Genomic DNA, 18,157 nt, shown 5'->3' with positions numbered 1-18,157 from the left:
TAGGACGAGGGGCCCTGTGGGAGGGCCGTAGGTCCTTGGGTCACACCTCCAGAGGGCGCTGTGGGACCACTCCTCTTGCTCTTGGGCTTCCTGCCATGGGGTGAGTAGTTTGCTCCCTGTTATAGGTGTCTGGCACCTCCACCGAAGGCCCAAGAGCAACAAGCTTGCCCATTATAGACTGAAATCTCCAATTATGTGTTTCAGTCAGCTTTTGAGTTTCTGTGACCCCAGTACTTGACAAAAACAGCTTAGAGGAGGAGAAGTTTACTTGAGAATGACAGTTGCAGAGGTCTCAATACATAGATGACTGGCTCTGTTGCCCAGGGTGAGGCGGCACATCGTGGGGAAAGGTCCCAGCAGAGGAAAGCTGCTCAGCTCATGACTGGTCAGGAAGCAGGGAGGGGAAAGGGCCATGGGGAAGATGCACCCTTCCAGGACACACCCCTGAGACCCACCCCTGCAGCCACACACCTGCCTACACTTACCACCCAGCCAGTGCACTCAGACTAGCCTGGGCTGATGAGGTCCCAGCTGTCCCAATCCAGTCACTACCTCTGAACGTCCCTGCATTCACATAGGAGCCTTGGGGATACCTCACATCCAGATCAGAACAGACCAAGAACCTTTTTTCTTATCTTGTTTTTTCAGTTTGTCTTGACAAATCTTTTGAGAACATCTCAGAGAATTGTCAACTCTCCTGTGCTCATTTTTTGTCTGTTTATGTAATAATGAAGTACATAGTTACAGGAATACAGAATTAAAGAACAACGCTGGTGCATTAGATACCCCGCATCTGTGGGGCTGTTTCGTAGGCACTTGTAAGGGCGTGTTGGCGTGAGTGTTTGGCATTCATGGGCACCAGCAGGGCATTCTGCATAGGGCCTCATGGTCATCTGGCAGCCCCGAGAGTCCATCAGGTGGTTGGTTGAGAAAGCTCTGCTACATGTTTGAAGAGTTGCTTGGTGAGTATGCTGTTCGGCAGGCACGCCAGCCACCAAGGAAGTGAGATCTGCCTTCGGTGAACCGGCTTCCAGCCAGTGGTCCTCTGCTCCTGGCAAATCGACTTTCGGGACCATTCGCTTCTTTGGAGTGAGGTGGAATGGGAATGGGCTGCACAGTCCTGTAATAAAGCGGATGTTCTGGAACACTGAGGACACCTGGAACTGCAGGGGACTGGGCGTGATGGGGACTGGCAGTGCTGGGCAGGCAGGCTGCACAGAGAAGTCTGGGACCTGCACAGGAGCAACGCACAAGCCCTGGGAGCCTCCTACGCGACACCTCTGCGGCATGGGGAGCAGCTGCTTAGGTGGCGCCAAGCCTGTCATGGTGCTTGTGCACAAATGCCTTAGAGGTGGACGGTCCTTCTGTCTTCATCCCCACTGCGGCTGGTAGTGCACACGCAGCTGCGCAGTCTCCACGCTGCTTCAGCTCCGCTCGGCCTCCAGCTGCCAGAGACGGCCCGCTCCTTGTGCTTCTGTTTCTCACGTTGATAGGAGGTGGGAAACGCTGGCCGCGGCTCGAGGGCAGGCCATGTGGGGACAGCTCTGTGGCGCATGATGCTTCAGACTCAGGGACCGTCGGAGTACTCCTGTGTTGCCCTGGAGCAGGCTGCTGGCGGCCCGCAGTGTCCTGTTCCTGGCAAGCCGGGCACTTCTGTCGGTGGGGGAGTCTGGAGGTGCTCCTGAGAGGGGCAGGCATGTGTGCAGTGGAAACACGGCTCCTCCTGAGACCAGGTGTGTGCGTGCCCCTCCGTGGTAGCCCCTTGGTCCCCACGGGGGATGGCGATAGACTAAGACCTATGAGGCATGGTGGGCCCTTTCTGGAGAGCTACACTTGCCAAAAGATCTTTGTTTTGACTCGCTCTGAGAGTTGCGCGGCTCGAACTGATTTCCCTCATGTGCCCCAAGTGCTGAGAGCGTGTGCGCAACGGTGAGCGGTTCCCTGTAGATGGTATGTCTGTGCTGACGGGCCGCAGCCCCCGGCGCTCAGCAGCCCTTTGTCTCTGTCCAGGCCAGTGCCATTCAACTCACTTCCTCCTCTTCCAAACAGCACCAGTGCCTCCTGTCTTCCTGGTGGAGGAGGAAGGAGTGGGCAGACTCCTTTGGGGCCGTGGTGCTGCACACGTGGTGCTGGGTCCGGCTTCTGAAACACCTCCGCTTGCTAAGTTAAGCAGCGTGGGGTCGCAGTATGCAGAGTGGCAGGGTGCAGCCTGAGTCTTTGAGACTTTAGCGCCAGAGCTGACATACAGCTGATGCTTCTTTGTGCCAGTAGATACCGTGAAGTCTTTTGTTAGTGTGGTAGAATGTACGTAGCATGAAATTCGCCATCTTTTTTTTTCGGTACTGGGGATTGAACTCAGGGACACTCAACCACTGAGTCCTGGCCCCAGCCCTATTTTGTATTTTATTTAGAGATAGAGTCTCACTGAGTTGCTTAGTGCCTTGCCATTGCTGAGGCTGGCTTTGAACTCAAGATCCTCCTTTTTCAGCCTCCTGAGCTACTGAGATTACAGGTGTGCACCACAGTGCCTGGCGAAATTTGCCATCTTAACCAGTCTCGAGTGTGCAGCTCATGGCATTAAGCACACGCACAGTGCTGTGCCACCGTCACCACCTGCCAGCTCCAGAACTCACGTCTCCATGACTGTAATCAGTCCCCATAAAGCACTGGCTCCATCCCCTCCTGCCATTCCACTTTCTGGGGGTCAGCGAAGTCTGATGCCACCCCGTGGCTGCCCTTCACCCTTGCTATACCCATACTTCACAGCACCTTTGCTACCTGTGGGCAGATGACATGCAGGGTCCCTCTGAGAAGGCGTGACAGACAGTCAGGCGTCAGGGCTGCTGTTCTGACAGTTCCTGGGACTGAAAGCAGGAGCACTGCTCACTTGCCCGTGGAGCCAGCTGTGGTCCTCGCAGTGGTGGGACCATGTGTCCCTTCTTCCTCCTCTTTTTAGACTCTCCGGGGTCATCCCACAGGCAAGCCCGGAGCTCGGCAGCCCTGCACCTTCCATCCCCTCTCTGCAGGCGTCCCGCGTGCACGGCTTTTCCTGAGTGCCTACCTCCTGGTGGAGGAGGAAGGGGAGAGGGCTCGCCGCCTGGGGCCGTCCCTGTATGTCCTGCAGAAACAGAACTGGAGCAGGCATGAGGGACACGAGCAGCCTCCCCAGCGTCCTCTCAGGCATTGGGGTGCAGATTGGAGACCAGAGTGGGATGGGCGGGATCTGCCGAAGACTGTCATTTTGCAAAGAAGAGTGTCCACTCAGCTCTTGGTATTGGGACGGAAACCATGTGTGCAGTTGATTAGCTGGTGAGAGTGGCCACTGTCCAGCCCAGTCCCTCAGCAGCGTGGGGACCTGAGGTGTGGGGAGCTGGCGTAGGCCTGAGTGCCTCGGGTGCTGCTGGTGTGCGGGGGATTAACTTGAACCCTGGTTTTCTTATTTTAGATTATATAATTTTTGCCCTGAGTAGATTTTATTTACTGTATCCAGAAAACCAATTTGGATGCACCATTATAATGTATAGGAATAAATTCTACAAGACCTTCAAAGAAGAACTCATTCCAATACTTCTCAAAGTATTTCAGGAAATAGAAAAGGAGGGTACCCTGCTAAACTCATTCTATGAAGCTGATATCACCTTCATACCCAAACCAGGAAAAGACACATCAAGGAAAGAAAATTTTAGACCAATATCCTTGATGAATATAGATGCTAAGATCCTTAACAAAATATTGGCAAACCTTATCCAAAAACATATTAAGAAAATTGTGCACCATGATCAAGTGGGGTTCATTCCTGGAATGCAAGGATGGTTTAACATCCGTAAATCAATCAACGTAATCCATCATGTCAATAGACTTAAGGATAAGAATCATATGGTTATTTCAATTGACGCAGAAAAAGCATTTGACAATATACAACACCCCTTCATGCTGAAAACACTAGAAAAAATAGGGATAGTAGGAACATACCTCAACATTGTAAAGGCTATTTATGCTAAGCCCATGGCCAACATCATTCTTAATGGAGAAAAACTGAAACCATTCCCTTTAAAAACAGGAACAAGACAGGGATGTCCTCTTTCACCACTTCTATTCAACATTGTCCTCGAAACTCGAGCCAGAGCAATTAGGCAGACTAAAGAAATTAAAGGGATACAAATAGGAAAAGAGGAACTTAAGCTGTCACTATTTGCGGATGACATGATTCTATATTTAGAGGATCCAAAAACCTCCTCCAGAAAACTTCTGGACCTCATCAATGAATTCAGCAAAATAGCAGGCTATAAAATCAACACGCATAAATCTACAGCATTTTTATACGCAAGCGATGAAACAGCTGAAAGGGAAATGAGGAAAACAACTCCATTTGCAATAGCCTCAAAAAAAAAAAATAAAATAAAATACTTGGGTATCAATCTAACCAAAGAGGTAAAGATCTCTACAATGAAAACTACAAAACACTGAAGAAAGAAATCAAGGAAGACCTTAGAAGATGGGAAGATCTCCCATGTTCTTGGATAGGCAGAATTAATATTGTCAAAATGGCCATACTACCAAAAGTGCTATACAGATTCAATGCAATTCCAATTAAAATCCCAATGATGTACCTCACAGAAATAGAGCAAGCAATCATGAAATTCATCTGTAAGAATAAGAAACCCAGAATAGTGAAAGCAATCCTTAGCAGGAAGAATGAAACAGTGGGTATCGCAATACCAGAACTTCAACTATACTACAAAGCAATAGTAACAAAAACAGCATGGTATTGGCACCAAAATAGACAGGTAGATCAATGGTACAGAATAGAGGACACGGACACAAACCCAAATAAATACAATTTTCTAATACTAGACAAAGGTGCCAAAAATATGCAATGGAGAAAAGATAGCCTCTTCAACAAATGGTGCTGGGAAAACTGGAAATCCACATGCAACAGAATGAAACTAAACCACTGTCTCTCACCCTGCACAAAAATCAACTCAGAATGGATCAAGGACCTTGAAATCAGACCAGAGACCCTGCATCTTATAGAAGAAAAAGTAGGTCCACATCTTCACCTTGTTGGCTTAGGATCAGACTTCCTTAACAGGACTCCCATAGCACAAGAAATAAAAGCAAGAATCAATAACTGGGATAGATTCAAACTAAATAGCTTTTTCTCAGCAAAGGAAACTATCAGCAAAGCGAAGAGCGAGCCTACAGAGTGGGAGAGTATCTTTGCCTCTCATACTTCAGATAGAGCACTAATTTCCAGAATATATAAAGAACTCAAAAAACTCTACACTAAGAATACAAATAACCCAATCAACAAATGGGCTAAGGAAATGAACAGACACTTCACAGAAGATGATGTACAAGCAATCAACAAACATATGAAAAAATGTTCACCATCTTTAGTAATAAGAGAAATGCAAATCAAAACTACACTAAGATTCCATCTCACCCCAATTAGAATGGCAATTATCAAGAACACAAGCAACAATAGATGTTGGAGAGGATGTGGGGAAAAAGGTACACTCATACATTGCTGGTGGGACTGCAAATTAGTGCAGCCACTCTGGAAAGCAGTATGGAGATTCCTTAGAAAACTTGGAATGGAACCACCATTTGACCCAGCTATCCCACTCCTTGGCCTATACCCAAAGGACTTAAAATCAGCATACTACAGAGATACAGCCACATCAATGTTCATAGCGGCTCAATTCACAATAGCCAGACTATGGAACCAACCTAGATGCCCTTCAATTGATGAATGGATAAAGAAACTGTGGTGTATATACACAATGGAATATTACTCAGCTATAAAGAATAATAAAATTATGGCATTTTCAGGCAAATGGATGAAATTGGAGAATATCATGTTAAGTGAGATAAGCCAATCTCAAAAAACTAAAGGACGAATGATCTCACCGATAAGCGGATGATGACTCTTAATGGGGAGTGGGAGGGGGACAAGAATGGAGGAAGGAGGGACTGTATAGAGGGAAAAGAGAGGTGGGAGGGGTGGGGGGAAAGGAAAAAAATAATGGAATGAATCAAACATCATTACTCTATGTAAATATATGAATATGCAAATGGTATGCTGTTACTCCACGTACAAACAGAAACAACATGTATCCCATTTGTTTACAATAAAAATAAATTTAAAAAAAATGTATCGGAATAAAGTCAGAAAGTGGTCCTAAGTTCCAGGCTTGAGTTTTTCTCAGCTGTAATCGGGTCTCTTGCTCCATGGTTGTTGTCATGCAAACACCTCGGGTAGGCGCGGGAGGTGGTGGGGAGGGCCAGAGGCAAGGCGCCACCCCAAGAGCACAGTAGCAGCCCTGGGTGGGGTGCGGTGGTGGGAACCGCGAGGTCCCCTGGGAAGCGTGGGTCCTTGTGTGTGTGTCCTGGAGCTGTGGGTGGACTGCTGGTCACGGCCTGGACCTCCTGTGTTCAGGACCTCAGTGACGGTGCCGAGGGGCACAGATACAGTCCCCGCTGCTCTGCAGCTCTGGCCAGCAGCTGGCACTCACACTGGCGCTGTGTGACCCATGCGGCCTGAGGGAGTTCTTCACTCCTCAGCCTGGTTCCTTGCAGTGGCATCGTGGTTGGAACACTGGCATGTCAGTGTCATTTTCTTGACTAGAGAAAAACACACAGCGTCTTGAATGGTGTCTGGCGCAGGTAGGCCAGATGTGACTCCTGGGTCGTGTTGCTGAACCAGCAGCGGCACTGGGAACGGTCTGCTCCCATCTACCCCACACCGCTACCGAGGTGTGGCCTTTACTGCCACAGTGGCAGAGGTGGCAGTAGGCATGGGGTGGCAGAGGCCCATGTGAAAGTGCCTCTCTTTCCTAAAGGTGGGCATTGAGGTGACAGCACCATTCCACTGGGAGCAAGGTGGCAGATGACCACTCTCACTGTGAATACTGCTTCCTGGGATGCGACTGAAGAGGCAGAAGCTCGTGACTCCCAAACTAGAAAGTCAAGAAGCCCAGGCTTGGGGGGGTGGCGGGAGGGGAAGGCCTGGGGGAGGCTGGAAGCACTAGCAGCTGCAGCTGTGCTGTTTCTTGCCGATGAAGTGGGTGCGAGGCATCTGTGCAATGTCACAACAGTGCCCTGGTTCACAGGCCAGGGGCTGGGCATGGGCTGCAGGGAGGTTGCAGGGACCAGCAGCCACGCTGGCCGTTGCCTGTCACTTTATGCTCTTGCTTCCTGCCTGTCCTCTGGTCCCCTCTATCCCTTTTGGAAACCTGCCTTCCCCCTCTAGTACCTTTCAAAGTCACATTGACCGTGATTTCAGTGAACTGGACTGACAGAAAAGGCTCTGGAGGAGCTGGTCCCCCACATTCTGGCCCCACAGGTCAGGCACCTGTTTGCACCCTCTGCCTGTTTGACCTTGACAAGCTCAAGTGTCAGAACCCTGCGCCGGGTCCCCAGAGTAAGGAGAGGGCTTCTGTGGGAGTAATTCCAGGGATACTATTTTGTAGTGAAAATAGTTTCATGTTCTAAGTGAACTTAAAAGTGACATATAGTCTGTTGAAAACCAAGCCACACAGATGTGTATAGTGAAGAGGCCACCACAGGTTAACGCTTTTGGTGAGTGGCCTTCTGCCTTTGTACTGCACGAGCAGAAACACGTAATAGAAAGAGAGAAGAGCTGTGTTTTCGTTCAGCAGGGTGGGGGTTTTTCGGTGGGCACTGTAGGCTGCCTTGCCTCTGCGTGCCTGCCTGTGGGCGTGGCAGGCCACCCAGCTCAGTGCTGTCCTTCGGGTGCACAAGTAGGTTGCTCTTAGCTCTTGACAGAAAACTTCTAGAGAACCTTCTCATAGATTTTTTGCCTCCCATGACCCATCAAGCTTCTAGGCATATATTTTTAGAGGTGGAATTATTGAATCTAGAAGATGTCTCTTAAAAGGCTGTGCCAAACAACCCTATGGCCACCATAGGGTTTGACAGTGTCTGTGTGGAAATCCCTCAACTCAGACAGTTCTGGGCCTTTCTCACCTTGGCCTGCAGCACTGAGGAAGAGTTCTGACCTTTGTGGGTAACAAGCCTGTTGGATGCAGCCCCCCGTGATGCTGCCCCTGGCCTGAGACAGCTGAGGGTCTCACCATCCTTCCAGAAATTTGGCACACCCTGCCGTTCATGCACAGAAGACTCTCCGTCAGTGAAAGGACTCTTTTCCAAAAGCAGCAAGCAGGACTTCACCCTGGCGTGGCCCTCTGCCCAGACCCTGACCCTGGTGCCAACTTCACAAATCAGGTTCCTTTCTGAGCGGCCTGCACAGGAGGATGTGAAGGGCTGGCGTGGGCCCAAGTGAGGGGCGGTGCAGGACACAGCCTTGACAGAGCACTGTTCAGTCCAGGAACAGGACCGGTGGAAGGGAGCAGCTGTCTGTAAGGGTCTGAAGCGGCGAGGTCGGATGGTCTGGGGTGAACCCTCCTCCTTCAGCTGGCTATGGGGACACATGCAGCAGCTGGTCAGTCATTCCCAGAGGACTTCTGGACTCAGAGTTCAGTGGAAAGTGCTGGACTTGCATTATAGAGAGTTTACATAAAAATAAAAAACAAAAGCCATGTTTTCACTGGAACCTTGTGCTACTTGGACATTGGTAGATCTTCACCTTGCGGCCTCTGTGCCGTTCCGTTTTCTGTGACGTACTCCTTCCCCGTTTATTTAGAGAATATGGATGGTGTGCAATAGTATGGATTACTGAGGGCGGGCAGGAGGGAAGACCGATACAGAAGCTTCTAGGTGCACACAGGTGGCGTCTGAAGACCCCGCGCAGTCAGTACTCGCGTCAGGTTCTGGGCCTCCGAGTCTGCGTCTGTGCGACATGAACCACACAGTGTCCTCCTGCTGGGCTTCTGTCCAGCTCCCCGCCCTTCTCTTGGCGGAAGGATCTGTGGGAGAGAAGGAGGCTCCCGCCATATCCAGAGGAGGAAGCAGGTGTGTGGACGGGAGTCATCACCCAGTCCAGGGAGAGAAGGGAGATGAAAGAACTCGGAGGTCGGAGGTGTGAGGGGGCTCCCACCTCTCCTGGAGGCTAAAATCAACAGCCTCCTGTCCAGGGGGGCCTCAGCACCAGTCAGGACCTGGTGTCAGGGGGCTGTTTGGTAGCACAGGCGCCTTCCAATGCACGGTTTCCAGCCTCTCTCAGGGATGGTGCCCAGGTAGCTGGCACCCTTTGACTGCAGGCGTGCTGAGGGTGTGGTCAACCCTTCGTGGTTCAGCCGTGTGGGTCGAGTGCCTCCCTTCCAGGAGCTCACCTGAGGGACGCGGCGGTGAGGAGAGTTCACCTTGGAGGGTGGGTGGTGGGGATCATAGGGATGGGAGACGCACACCGCCTCAGCTGCAGAGGTGCCGATGACTGGGCATGGGGCAGTCTGGCCGGATTTGGGGGAAGGGGATTCAGTGCCTGGGACGCAGCGTGTGCAGAGTACACTTAGGCGAGATGGTGCTGTGCCAGTGGGGAGCTCCAGCATGTTGGGAACTGAGTGGCCGTGGCCAGGGTGCCTGGGCAGCCCACTGGAGTCTGTCAGGAGCTGACCTCCGAGCCTCTTTGCAGGATGATTCTTTTTTGGCATAATCTTTGTAAGGAAAAGCAGGAAATGCCGGCCAACGCCTGCTAGTGGGCCATTTCCTTCCAGTGGTCACGGATGTGAGCAGTTTTCCTTTTTCCCTCAGCCTCCTGACAGCGGGCCTCCACCTTTGCCGACGTGCTCGCTCCCGGAAGGTTATTACGAGGAAGCTGTGCCGCTGAGTCCTGGGAAAGCTCCGGAGTACATCACGTCAAGTGAGTGGGCCCAGCGGCTCGCAGCAGTGTGGCAGAGCCCAGGGCTTCGCTGGGTACGCAGGGGCTGGCACTGGAGCGCCACAGACCTGTGGCAGAGGGAGTGGGGACCCAAGGACAAGGGCTTTGGCAAGGCCGAGGTGCCTGCCAGTGCCTTCGTCTGATGACCGCCTTCCTGGTGACTCAGGCAGCGGAGCCTCGCGCTGGGGAGATGAGGCAGCAGATGAAACGTCCCTCTGTCGGAAGGGAAGCGACCCCTGTGGGGCACTCCTGTGCGCCACCTGTCCCTTGTTCCCAGTTGGCTCAGGGTGTCCCTCCCAGGTGTGGTGCTGGGTGGGGTCACAGGTCCCTGGGTCGCAGACTTCCATTCGCTTGTTGGTTCCTTCTTTTGTGGGGTGCAGGCTTCCTGGACATTTTTGCCCAAGGCATTGCCCTCCTGACCTGGTAGGTGCCTGCTGACAGCCCTCAGGAGCACGTCTGTCCGCGCTGGCTTCAGATTCAGTGACGTGCCAATGCTGAAATCCCCTCTCTCACTATTTCTGGAACTTCGGTTTGAATGGTTGACGCTGTTTCTGCTCTCCATCTTCAGGCAGGGTCTGCTGTCTCAGAGAACTTGAAGTTAACTGTGTCCGTCTGTCCACCAGAGAACTCGAAGTTAACTGTGTCTGTCTGTCCACTGGGGGGTGCTTGTTTTATGGAAGATGGGTCTGAGACAAGTGAGAGTGCTTTCTGACTTTAACCCCGAGGTCGCCAGTGCAGGAGCCTCCGTGCAGCCGCCTCCCGGGCTTCTGCCTCAGGAGACACGCCCTCCAGCCCAGAGTTGACGTGGCATTGCCTGAGGTCTCTGCTCCACGGGGTCTGGCGTTTTCGGATCTTTCCCTTCCTTGGCAGCAAACGGGCATGGCTATCTCAGCAAAGCAGAGCCTAACCTGGTGTTGGGAGGTGACACCAAGTTCCCTGGGGTCCTCTCTCTGCACCCCTACTGATGTATAGCCCCAGCCCTAACATATGCTCCAAATTGAGAAATTCAAGTTGGCCACGAGGCACAGTCAATTTGGAAGTTCCGAAGATTAAGAAATCTAATATGTTGAAAGGTGCCCCTTTTCCTCCTCAGCCTGTAAACCTTCTCCTGCCAAAAAGGTAGATCAACAGGCTTGAGACACTGAGCACTGGTCCCTCGCATGGTCACTGGAGACCAAAGCCACAGTGGCAGCGAGTGCAGGGGCTCTTTCAAGAGCAGGTGTCTCCAGGCCCAGGCCTTCTGCTGGTGATCATCTCCCAGAGCTCCTTTCCCTCTGCCAGGCCGCAGCTGGCCCAGAGAGGGGCAGTGCTGTGACCTGACCCTTGCACACAGCACAGACCCACTCAGCGCTTTCGTTTGGCTTCCGATTTCATTTTCATTTTCATTCTCGCTTGCTACGTGCCCTCTCCTCGCACCCTCTTCCCTCTCTCCTGTCCAGGAGCACGGTTTGGAATGATTCCCGATTTCAGGGGGTGTGGGCACGTGTGCATCAACTTCATCGATACAGCTCATGTTTGGGGATGGTCCTGGCTTCTGAGGCATGTCGGGGCCACGGTGAACACAGGTGCAGTGCACCTGCCCCAGGGCGTTCAGGGTCACAGGGCCTTTCCCCTGTCCTTCAGCTGATCCTCATAGTAGCTCGGAGAAGGACAGGATCATCTCAGAGACGCTGAGTCTCAGAGAAGTTGAGCAAGTTACTGTGTCTTTAGACCAAGACTGGGCTCTGCTGCAGGCATTCAAAGCACGAGGCAGGTCACTTCTTTACTCAGACCTTCCAGTGGCTTCCGCCCTACCCAGGAGAGGCGGCCTCAGTCCTCACAACGGCTCCCAGGGCTCTGCAGCTCCCACCCCTTACCTGGCACCGCTTCTGCCCTGGGGAATCCCTGCCCCCGTTCCTCTGCTTCAGCGTGGGCCTTGTGCGGGTTGTGTGTGGAGTCAGTGTCGGTGGGTGATATGGCAGCCCTCTGTGACGCCAGAGCACGAGACCCAGGCGTCAAGCATGGCTACTCTCATTACGGCCTGATGCCAAAGTCAGAGAGCAGCTCCAGACATCAGCTCTGTTTCTTAATGTATTTTACTTGGACTTAGTCCCATCCTTTAGAATTCATCTGTTTATTATCTGTTTCTTCCCCGCTAGAATTTAAGACCAAAGAAGGTAAAGACCTTCATCCGTTGTGTCAGGCATGTGAGCACGCATGGCTGACTAAGTCCGGGTGGCGGCTCCGCAGGCTCCTGGCGTTGTTCTCCTGGTTTCCCATGCTGGGTTTCAGTTCCATCTTTGTGTGTGTGTGAAATGCCTCACACCGGACCCAACTTTGTGCTCAGAATTCTTGAAATGCGACAGAAGTGAAGGCTGTCTTCGTCACCTCCCGTGGCTGTGACGAAGTCCCAGGCGACTGACAGAGCAGGCTCACAGTTCTGGAGGCTCCTGTTCAGCAGCAAGTGGCCCTCCCGCTTTGGCCTCTGGCAAGGGCAGCACATCATGGCGGGCATGCATGGCCATGGCTAGGACACAGAGGCAGGGTCCCACAGCCCTTCCAGGGCACACCCCTGCGACCCGAAGCTCCCATCAGTCTCCACCTCTGATGTGCCACCCTGGGGACCAGCCTTTAATGCATGGCCTTGGAGACGCCATCAGAACCACAGCCGCCTGCTGCTGCGTGGGGAGCCACCCTTTTCTGCTCCGACTCTCAGTCTCCCTTCCCTTCATAAAGCAAGGTCAGAAGCCAAGAGAGGCCCGGTGGCTCTGGCACTGCTTAGATAATGCCAGTGTGTCACAGTGAACCTGGTGTCCTGCTTCCTTGGGGGATGGACATGGAGGAGAGGATGCCAGGGTTTGCTCCTCACTGGCCCTCTGTCTTAGTTTGTGTGGCTCTGAAGGAGGGGATGAGGGCAACTGCATGGGTGATCTGAGGGATGGCCTTGGAAAGCCAGGGTGCCATGCGACCTCAGCAGCGAGGGTTCCTGGTCTCTGGTCACCAGGGGTGCCAGGGGTGCACATTGCCATTGCTTTCCTGATATTTTTTTCTGGGTTGGGTGTTTTATCTTTGAAGATAGTAGCTTATTGGAGCTTCCCATATGAAGTGCAGACATCCACACGGGGTGCCAAGCCTTGCTGTGGCCCTCAACCGCAGCCCTCCCCATCATGTTTCTGTGGTACCGAGCCCTGCACTACTGGACCAGGAGGCTGTCAGTAACTCTTTGCCCTCCTTCCCCAATCTGTCTTCCTTAGTGGTTTCAGTGTTCCTTACCGTCCAGTGTGGCACAGAGCCCCGTGGCTGGCTCCTTGGACCCGAGCCACTGTCTAAGTGCTGGAAACCAGACAGCCTGCTGGGTGTGGAAGTAAGGGGATGGCGTTCTTGCCATTGGGCAATGGCTGAGGCCTGTCGGGCCAAGGTGATTCTCCCTGAGGCTCCATTACTCTCAGCTGCTCTTTGTGCCTCCTAGCTTGGCTGAGTTTGTCTAGAAATGACTCAGTCTTGCTCTCAGAAGGCAGGACAATGAACCTACTGTCTTTTTCTTAACTGTCGGCCTCAGCCCATTCCCAGAGATGAGACAGGCTCCTGGAGAGGTAGTTTACTTTTCGGTTTAAAATCAGGAGGCCTGCTTCCTGTTCCGGCTGCCGTTCGTCAGGGTGTGGTCTGGGGCAGATTATTTACCTTTGGGCATCTTTCTTTCTTTTCTCCAAATGTGGCCCAGCTGTCCCCTTCTCCTGTGGCTGAGAGGACCAGTGAGGGCCTTCTAGTTGGAGCAGGTCCCATCCTTGGCAGCTGCCCCTCAGCAGCTGCACTGAGGGAGTGCAGTCAGGGGAGCGCCCTCGCTGCCGTGAGTCCGTTCCCTAGTTCTCTTCACGTGCTCATTAAGTGTTTATCGAACTGATGGTCCAGGAGAATGAGCTGAGCTCTGCGGGATCATGGATTCCACACTGACCTTGAGCTCACGCCCACCGCCGTCCGATCTGCTTGGCCCACAGCCCGGCGCGCGCCTCTGCCTGCCCGGCCCGTGCCCACTTTCATGCTCGTCGCTCCCCTCCCCGCGCCATGTTCCCACCCAGGGCTGTTGTAAAAGCCTTATGTTGGAAAATACAGTCTATTTATCAAAAAGGGCATAAAATCTGAATATACAACCAGAGATTCCCACAGGCGAACTGTGTGTGCAACCACTCCCAGGCCAGGGGCAGAGCCCCACCACCCCAGAAGCCCTCCCACCCTGGTCACTTCAGGCGGTGGCACAGGTGGCCTTGGCCCAGCCCTCGCTGCCCCGGGAGGCTACTGAGAGGGTCAGGCCCACAGTGCTCCGCTCAGCCGCTCCCCTCCTTCAGCTTCCCTCTGTGGGCCACCTCTTGTCTCTGGTCTGGATGAGAAGGCCTCTCTTCCTGTGTCCTGCACACGTGGTTCCCAGCCCCTGTTTGTGACGACATGGGTCGCGCTAGATCAGCATCCGCCCCTCCAGCCTGTGGGCACGTGGGTGGTGATCTGCAGCCGTGGTCTGCACGCAGCGGCCCTGAGCCGCCAGCTGCTGAGGGCTCAGTGTGGCGAGCACACAGGGAGCTGGCTTCGACTCAGCCGTCAGTGTGGTGGTCCCTGTGCCAGCACGTGAGCGGGCTGATGGGTGAGCGCTGGTGAGCCTGTGGTGGTGGGATGGGAGAGTGAGGAGAGACCCCTCCTGCCCGGGGAGGGTGGACGGGAGGCCGCACCAGAGTGCCGTCCCTCTGCTCGCCCCATTCTTGCCCACAGCGACCACCAAGCCCTCGGTCCCGTTTGCTCGGCACCTGGCGGCAGGCTCTCAGCATCTCTTGTCCCCAGCGTTGTAGGCGCCTCCCGCGGGCCCCGCCCCGCCTTTCGCCCAGGGCTGTTGCCAGGGTTACTCCGGCAGTCCGAGCTCTTGCCTCACGTCCTCCTTGGCTCATTTCACCACTGACAGTTCACCTTCGACTGCGCATCTTCCTGTTGGCCCCAGTATCGACTCTGCCGGGAAACTGAACAGCAAGTGTGGCCACTGAGTGCTCTCCTGCCCTTGCCCTGGCGGTGTGCGGAAGGTCTGTCGTGACCTTGTGCTGCCCTCAGCTGTCGTCCACTCTGCATTCAGGTGTCTGTTCTTCAAATATGCTTTGAGCGGTGAACGTGTTCCAGGAGATTCCAGGGGTCGAAGGTTTTCAAAAATGAGTCAGTCGCTGCCTCACACAGCTCACCCCCAGCGTGGCTGAGTGCTGGTTAGTAGCCACAGTCACAGGTGTGTGCTGAACACGGGGTGAGCCCCGTCCCTCGGCGTGATTCAGAGTCACCTAACAGTGCTTCCTTCTGCACTTGCCCCGTGCCAGGTACTTCTTAGGTTCGGGGGATATCACATCCACCAAGAGGGTCTCCCTTCCCCCAGGATGTCCAGCCTAAGGTGGGAGACAGGTGTATGCAGCAGGTGTGTGACCTGAAGCGTCTGTGTCAGGTGTGGAAATGGGAGCATTTGGCCCAGTTTGGCTCAGGCTGTCGGAGCAAAATGCCATTCACCAGAGTGCAGTTCTGGAGGCGGGAATTCCGAGAGTGGAGGGCCGACTGGGTGGGTTCTGGCATGGACCTCTTCCTGGCCTGTGGGTGCTGGCTTGTCACTGCGCCCTCGTGTGGCAGGGCGGCACTGAGATCTCTCCTCCTCCTCCTCTTATGAGACCAGTCCTGTTGGAGTAGGATCCTGTCCTCTGACAGCATTTGACCTTGATTGCTACCTAAAAGTCCTGTCTCCAGATGCAGTCACATGAGAATTAAAACTTCAGCACATGGATTTTGGGGGTCACAGGCTAGTGCCTAGGACCCACCTTTGGTATTCAGGGAGGGCTTGCAGTAGGGGACATCTGTGAGTTAAGTCCTGACTCACCCAGGCAAAGCCAGAGGGTGCAGAGGCACAGCAGAGGCCCCGAGGTGAGGGACAGCATGATATATTTGCAAACCTGAAACCAACCCTGGTCTGAGTGTTAGTGTTGCTGAATGGGGGGAACTCTGCTGGAAGGGTGGGGAAAATTCCCATAGGGTTCCGAGGGTGACTCCAGGGAGATGCAGTTTTTGGTTGGCCCCTGAAAGTCCAGGGGTTTGTGCATGTGGTGAGGTCAGTGGCAAGAAGGTGTGCAGACTGAGGCCTTCTCCATCCAGGTGCGGGACAGGTTGCGGGGAGGCTGGGGCCTGCCGGCCAGTGCTGAACCCAGGAGGGCGGTGTAGAGGTGGTGTTAGAGAGAGGAGTTGGAACACTTCAGTTTGAAACTCTGTGTCAAGCTTCCGTGCTGGACTCTCGAGAGTCATTTTTTCTTAAGAGGCAGATGCTTCTTTCTCATGAGATTCTTCAGCTGTCAGAGATGAATGATGTGCTCTGAGCCCGAGGTGAATGGCTTCAAGGTCGGTCCCCTTATTCTGCTCCGTCCCTGCAGATTGTGACTCGGATGCGATGAGCAGCTCCTACGAGTCCTACGATGAAGAGGAGGAAGACGGGAAGGGGAAGCAGGCCCGGCTCCAGTGGCCCTCGGAGGAGGCCTCCATGGACCTGGTGAAGGACGCCAGCATCTGCGCCTTCCTGCTGCGCAAGAAGCGTTTCGGCCAGTGGGCCAAGCTGCTGTGCGTCGTCAAGGACGCCAAGCTGCTGGTGAGGTGCTCGGGTCAGCTGCCCTACAGCCAGAGGGCACAGGGGCCAGTGGCTTTGACACCAGCCCGTGGGAGGCAGTGCTCTGGCTCAGTGAGCGCCAGGAGCCACTGGCCAGCGCCCAGCCAGGAGGGCCCGGGGCCATGCCTGGTTCGCTTGTCCTCAGGGCTGCCCTGTCTGTGGACGGAGCTGCTCCTGTGCTGAGCTGTGCCTGTGGTTTGTGTCAGTGGAAAGCACAGCTTGTGACTTGCCAGAGGTTGCAAGTCTTCTGGTTGACTTGCCAGAGGTTGCAAGATGGACCTTCTCATTTGCAGTGAGTCAGTGGATTCCTCAGAGCCAGGTCATGGCAGTGGGGTGGGGAGCTGTAGGAGGCTCGAGAGGAGGTGCAGGAGAGGAAATTCTTCTGGAACGCTTAGGGCCAAGTTTTTTTTGTTTTTTTGCTTTTTTGTTTTTTTTAACCAGAGCAGCAGAGCAGAGCGATGGAGTGAGCGCCCAGAAGCAGGGCGGAACGCGCAGATCCCTTGCCTGTGTATCCCTAGGGCTCCATGAGGAAGGGGGCCTTCAAGAACGGGGTGTTTCTCCTGCTCACTCCCTGCTCTTGGCTCTCTCTCTCCCTCCCTCCCTCCCTCCCTCTCTCCCTTCCTGTTAAGGTTGATGGTCAGAGTTATGAACTATAGGGTACATTTTTACCTTTGGTTTTGCTTAAAAATTAAACTTGGGGAAAACTATCACTCAAAGGTGTGTCGTTAAAACAGAAAACCTGGGAATTTGTGCTTCATCTCTAGTGGAACAGATGATCCTTTTTTTAAACCAAAATTATAACTATGAATTATGAGAGTCTTATTTTCTTAGATTCTTAGGACAGTGTATATTTTTGTTTATTTTTTTTAACACTGAGGGTACATATTTTTCCACATGTGTGGCCTGAATTTCTCCCAGATTTAGACTGTGCCAAAAATGCTGCCCTTGGGAATTTCAGAGCAAGAAAGAAGCAGGACTAACATGGTTCTTGTTTGTGCTGTGACCCAGGAGCTGCAGAGTGTGGGTGTCACAGGGATACACGGTCAGCTCTCAGCTAAGGGAGAAGCTATGGCACGGTGCAGAGCCTCGCAGTCACCTGGGGTTAGCAGTTGGGGGTCCTGGTCCCTGGTCCCCTCCCTTACCTCTCCACTGTCCTCCTCCTTCCCTGCCTTCTCTTCCAGTTTGTCTTCCACAAGTTTCCCTCTCCATGCTGGGATGGTACTCACTGCCCTAGAGCGTAGTTATAAAAGTTAAAGAAGAAATTAATGGAGAAGCAGGGCAGAGCATGGTCTTTGATAAAATGTAAGATCAGAATTAGTTGTTGTTTTTTAATGATTTTTTTAGTTGTTGTTCAACCTTCATTTTATTTATTTATATGTGGTGCTAGGGATGGACCCCAGTGCCTCACACGTGCTAGGCAGGCGCTCTTCCACTGAGCCATAATTCCAGCCCAGAATTATTATTTTTATTAGGAAACTTTTTTCCATTCGGAAATAACCTACGATCCAGCTACTCAGATGACCCTGTTGACATTAAAAAGCTGCCACGAGGATAAAAGCACGTGGTTTCTAGAAGTGACCAGTACTGAGGGCTGTGAGCAGAATGGGTGTCCCTCCCTGGCATCCTCTCCTGTCCTCCCACGCATACGCCTGCAGCGCTTTGTGAGGCTTCCTCTGGAACTGAGGGCCTCTGCCCAGGTGGCTCTTGGGTGGCTG

At 53.2% G+C, this 18,157-nt stretch overlaps 1 protein-coding gene across 3 annotated transcripts in view; it reads left to right on the top strand.

Annotated features, from left to right (window-relative positions):
* Positions 1 to 18,157, top strand: part of AFAP1 (actin filament associated protein 1) — a 135,371-nt gene that overhangs the window by 61,124 nt on the left and 56,090 nt on the right. For 2 of the 3 annotated variants that reach the window (XM_079154342.1, XM_079154341.1), the window contains exons 4-5: positions 9,676 to 9,784; positions 16,213 to 16,424. In XM_079154342.1, coding sequence (XP_079010468.1) covers positions 9,676 to 9,784; positions 16,213 to 16,424 — 321 coding nt within the window. The remainder of the gene's footprint in view (positions 1 to 9,675; positions 9,785 to 16,212; positions 16,425 to 18,157) is intronic. The other variant, XM_079154343.1, reaches the window with a different exon arrangement.

Source organism: Sciurus vulgaris (genome assembly GCF_902686455.1).
Source record: "Sciurus vulgaris genome assembly, chromosome: 9".
Classification (NCBI taxonomy): Eukaryota; Metazoa; Chordata; class Mammalia; order Rodentia; family Sciuridae; genus Sciurus; species Sciurus vulgaris.
This window is presented reverse-complemented; position numbering and strand designations above follow the sequence as displayed.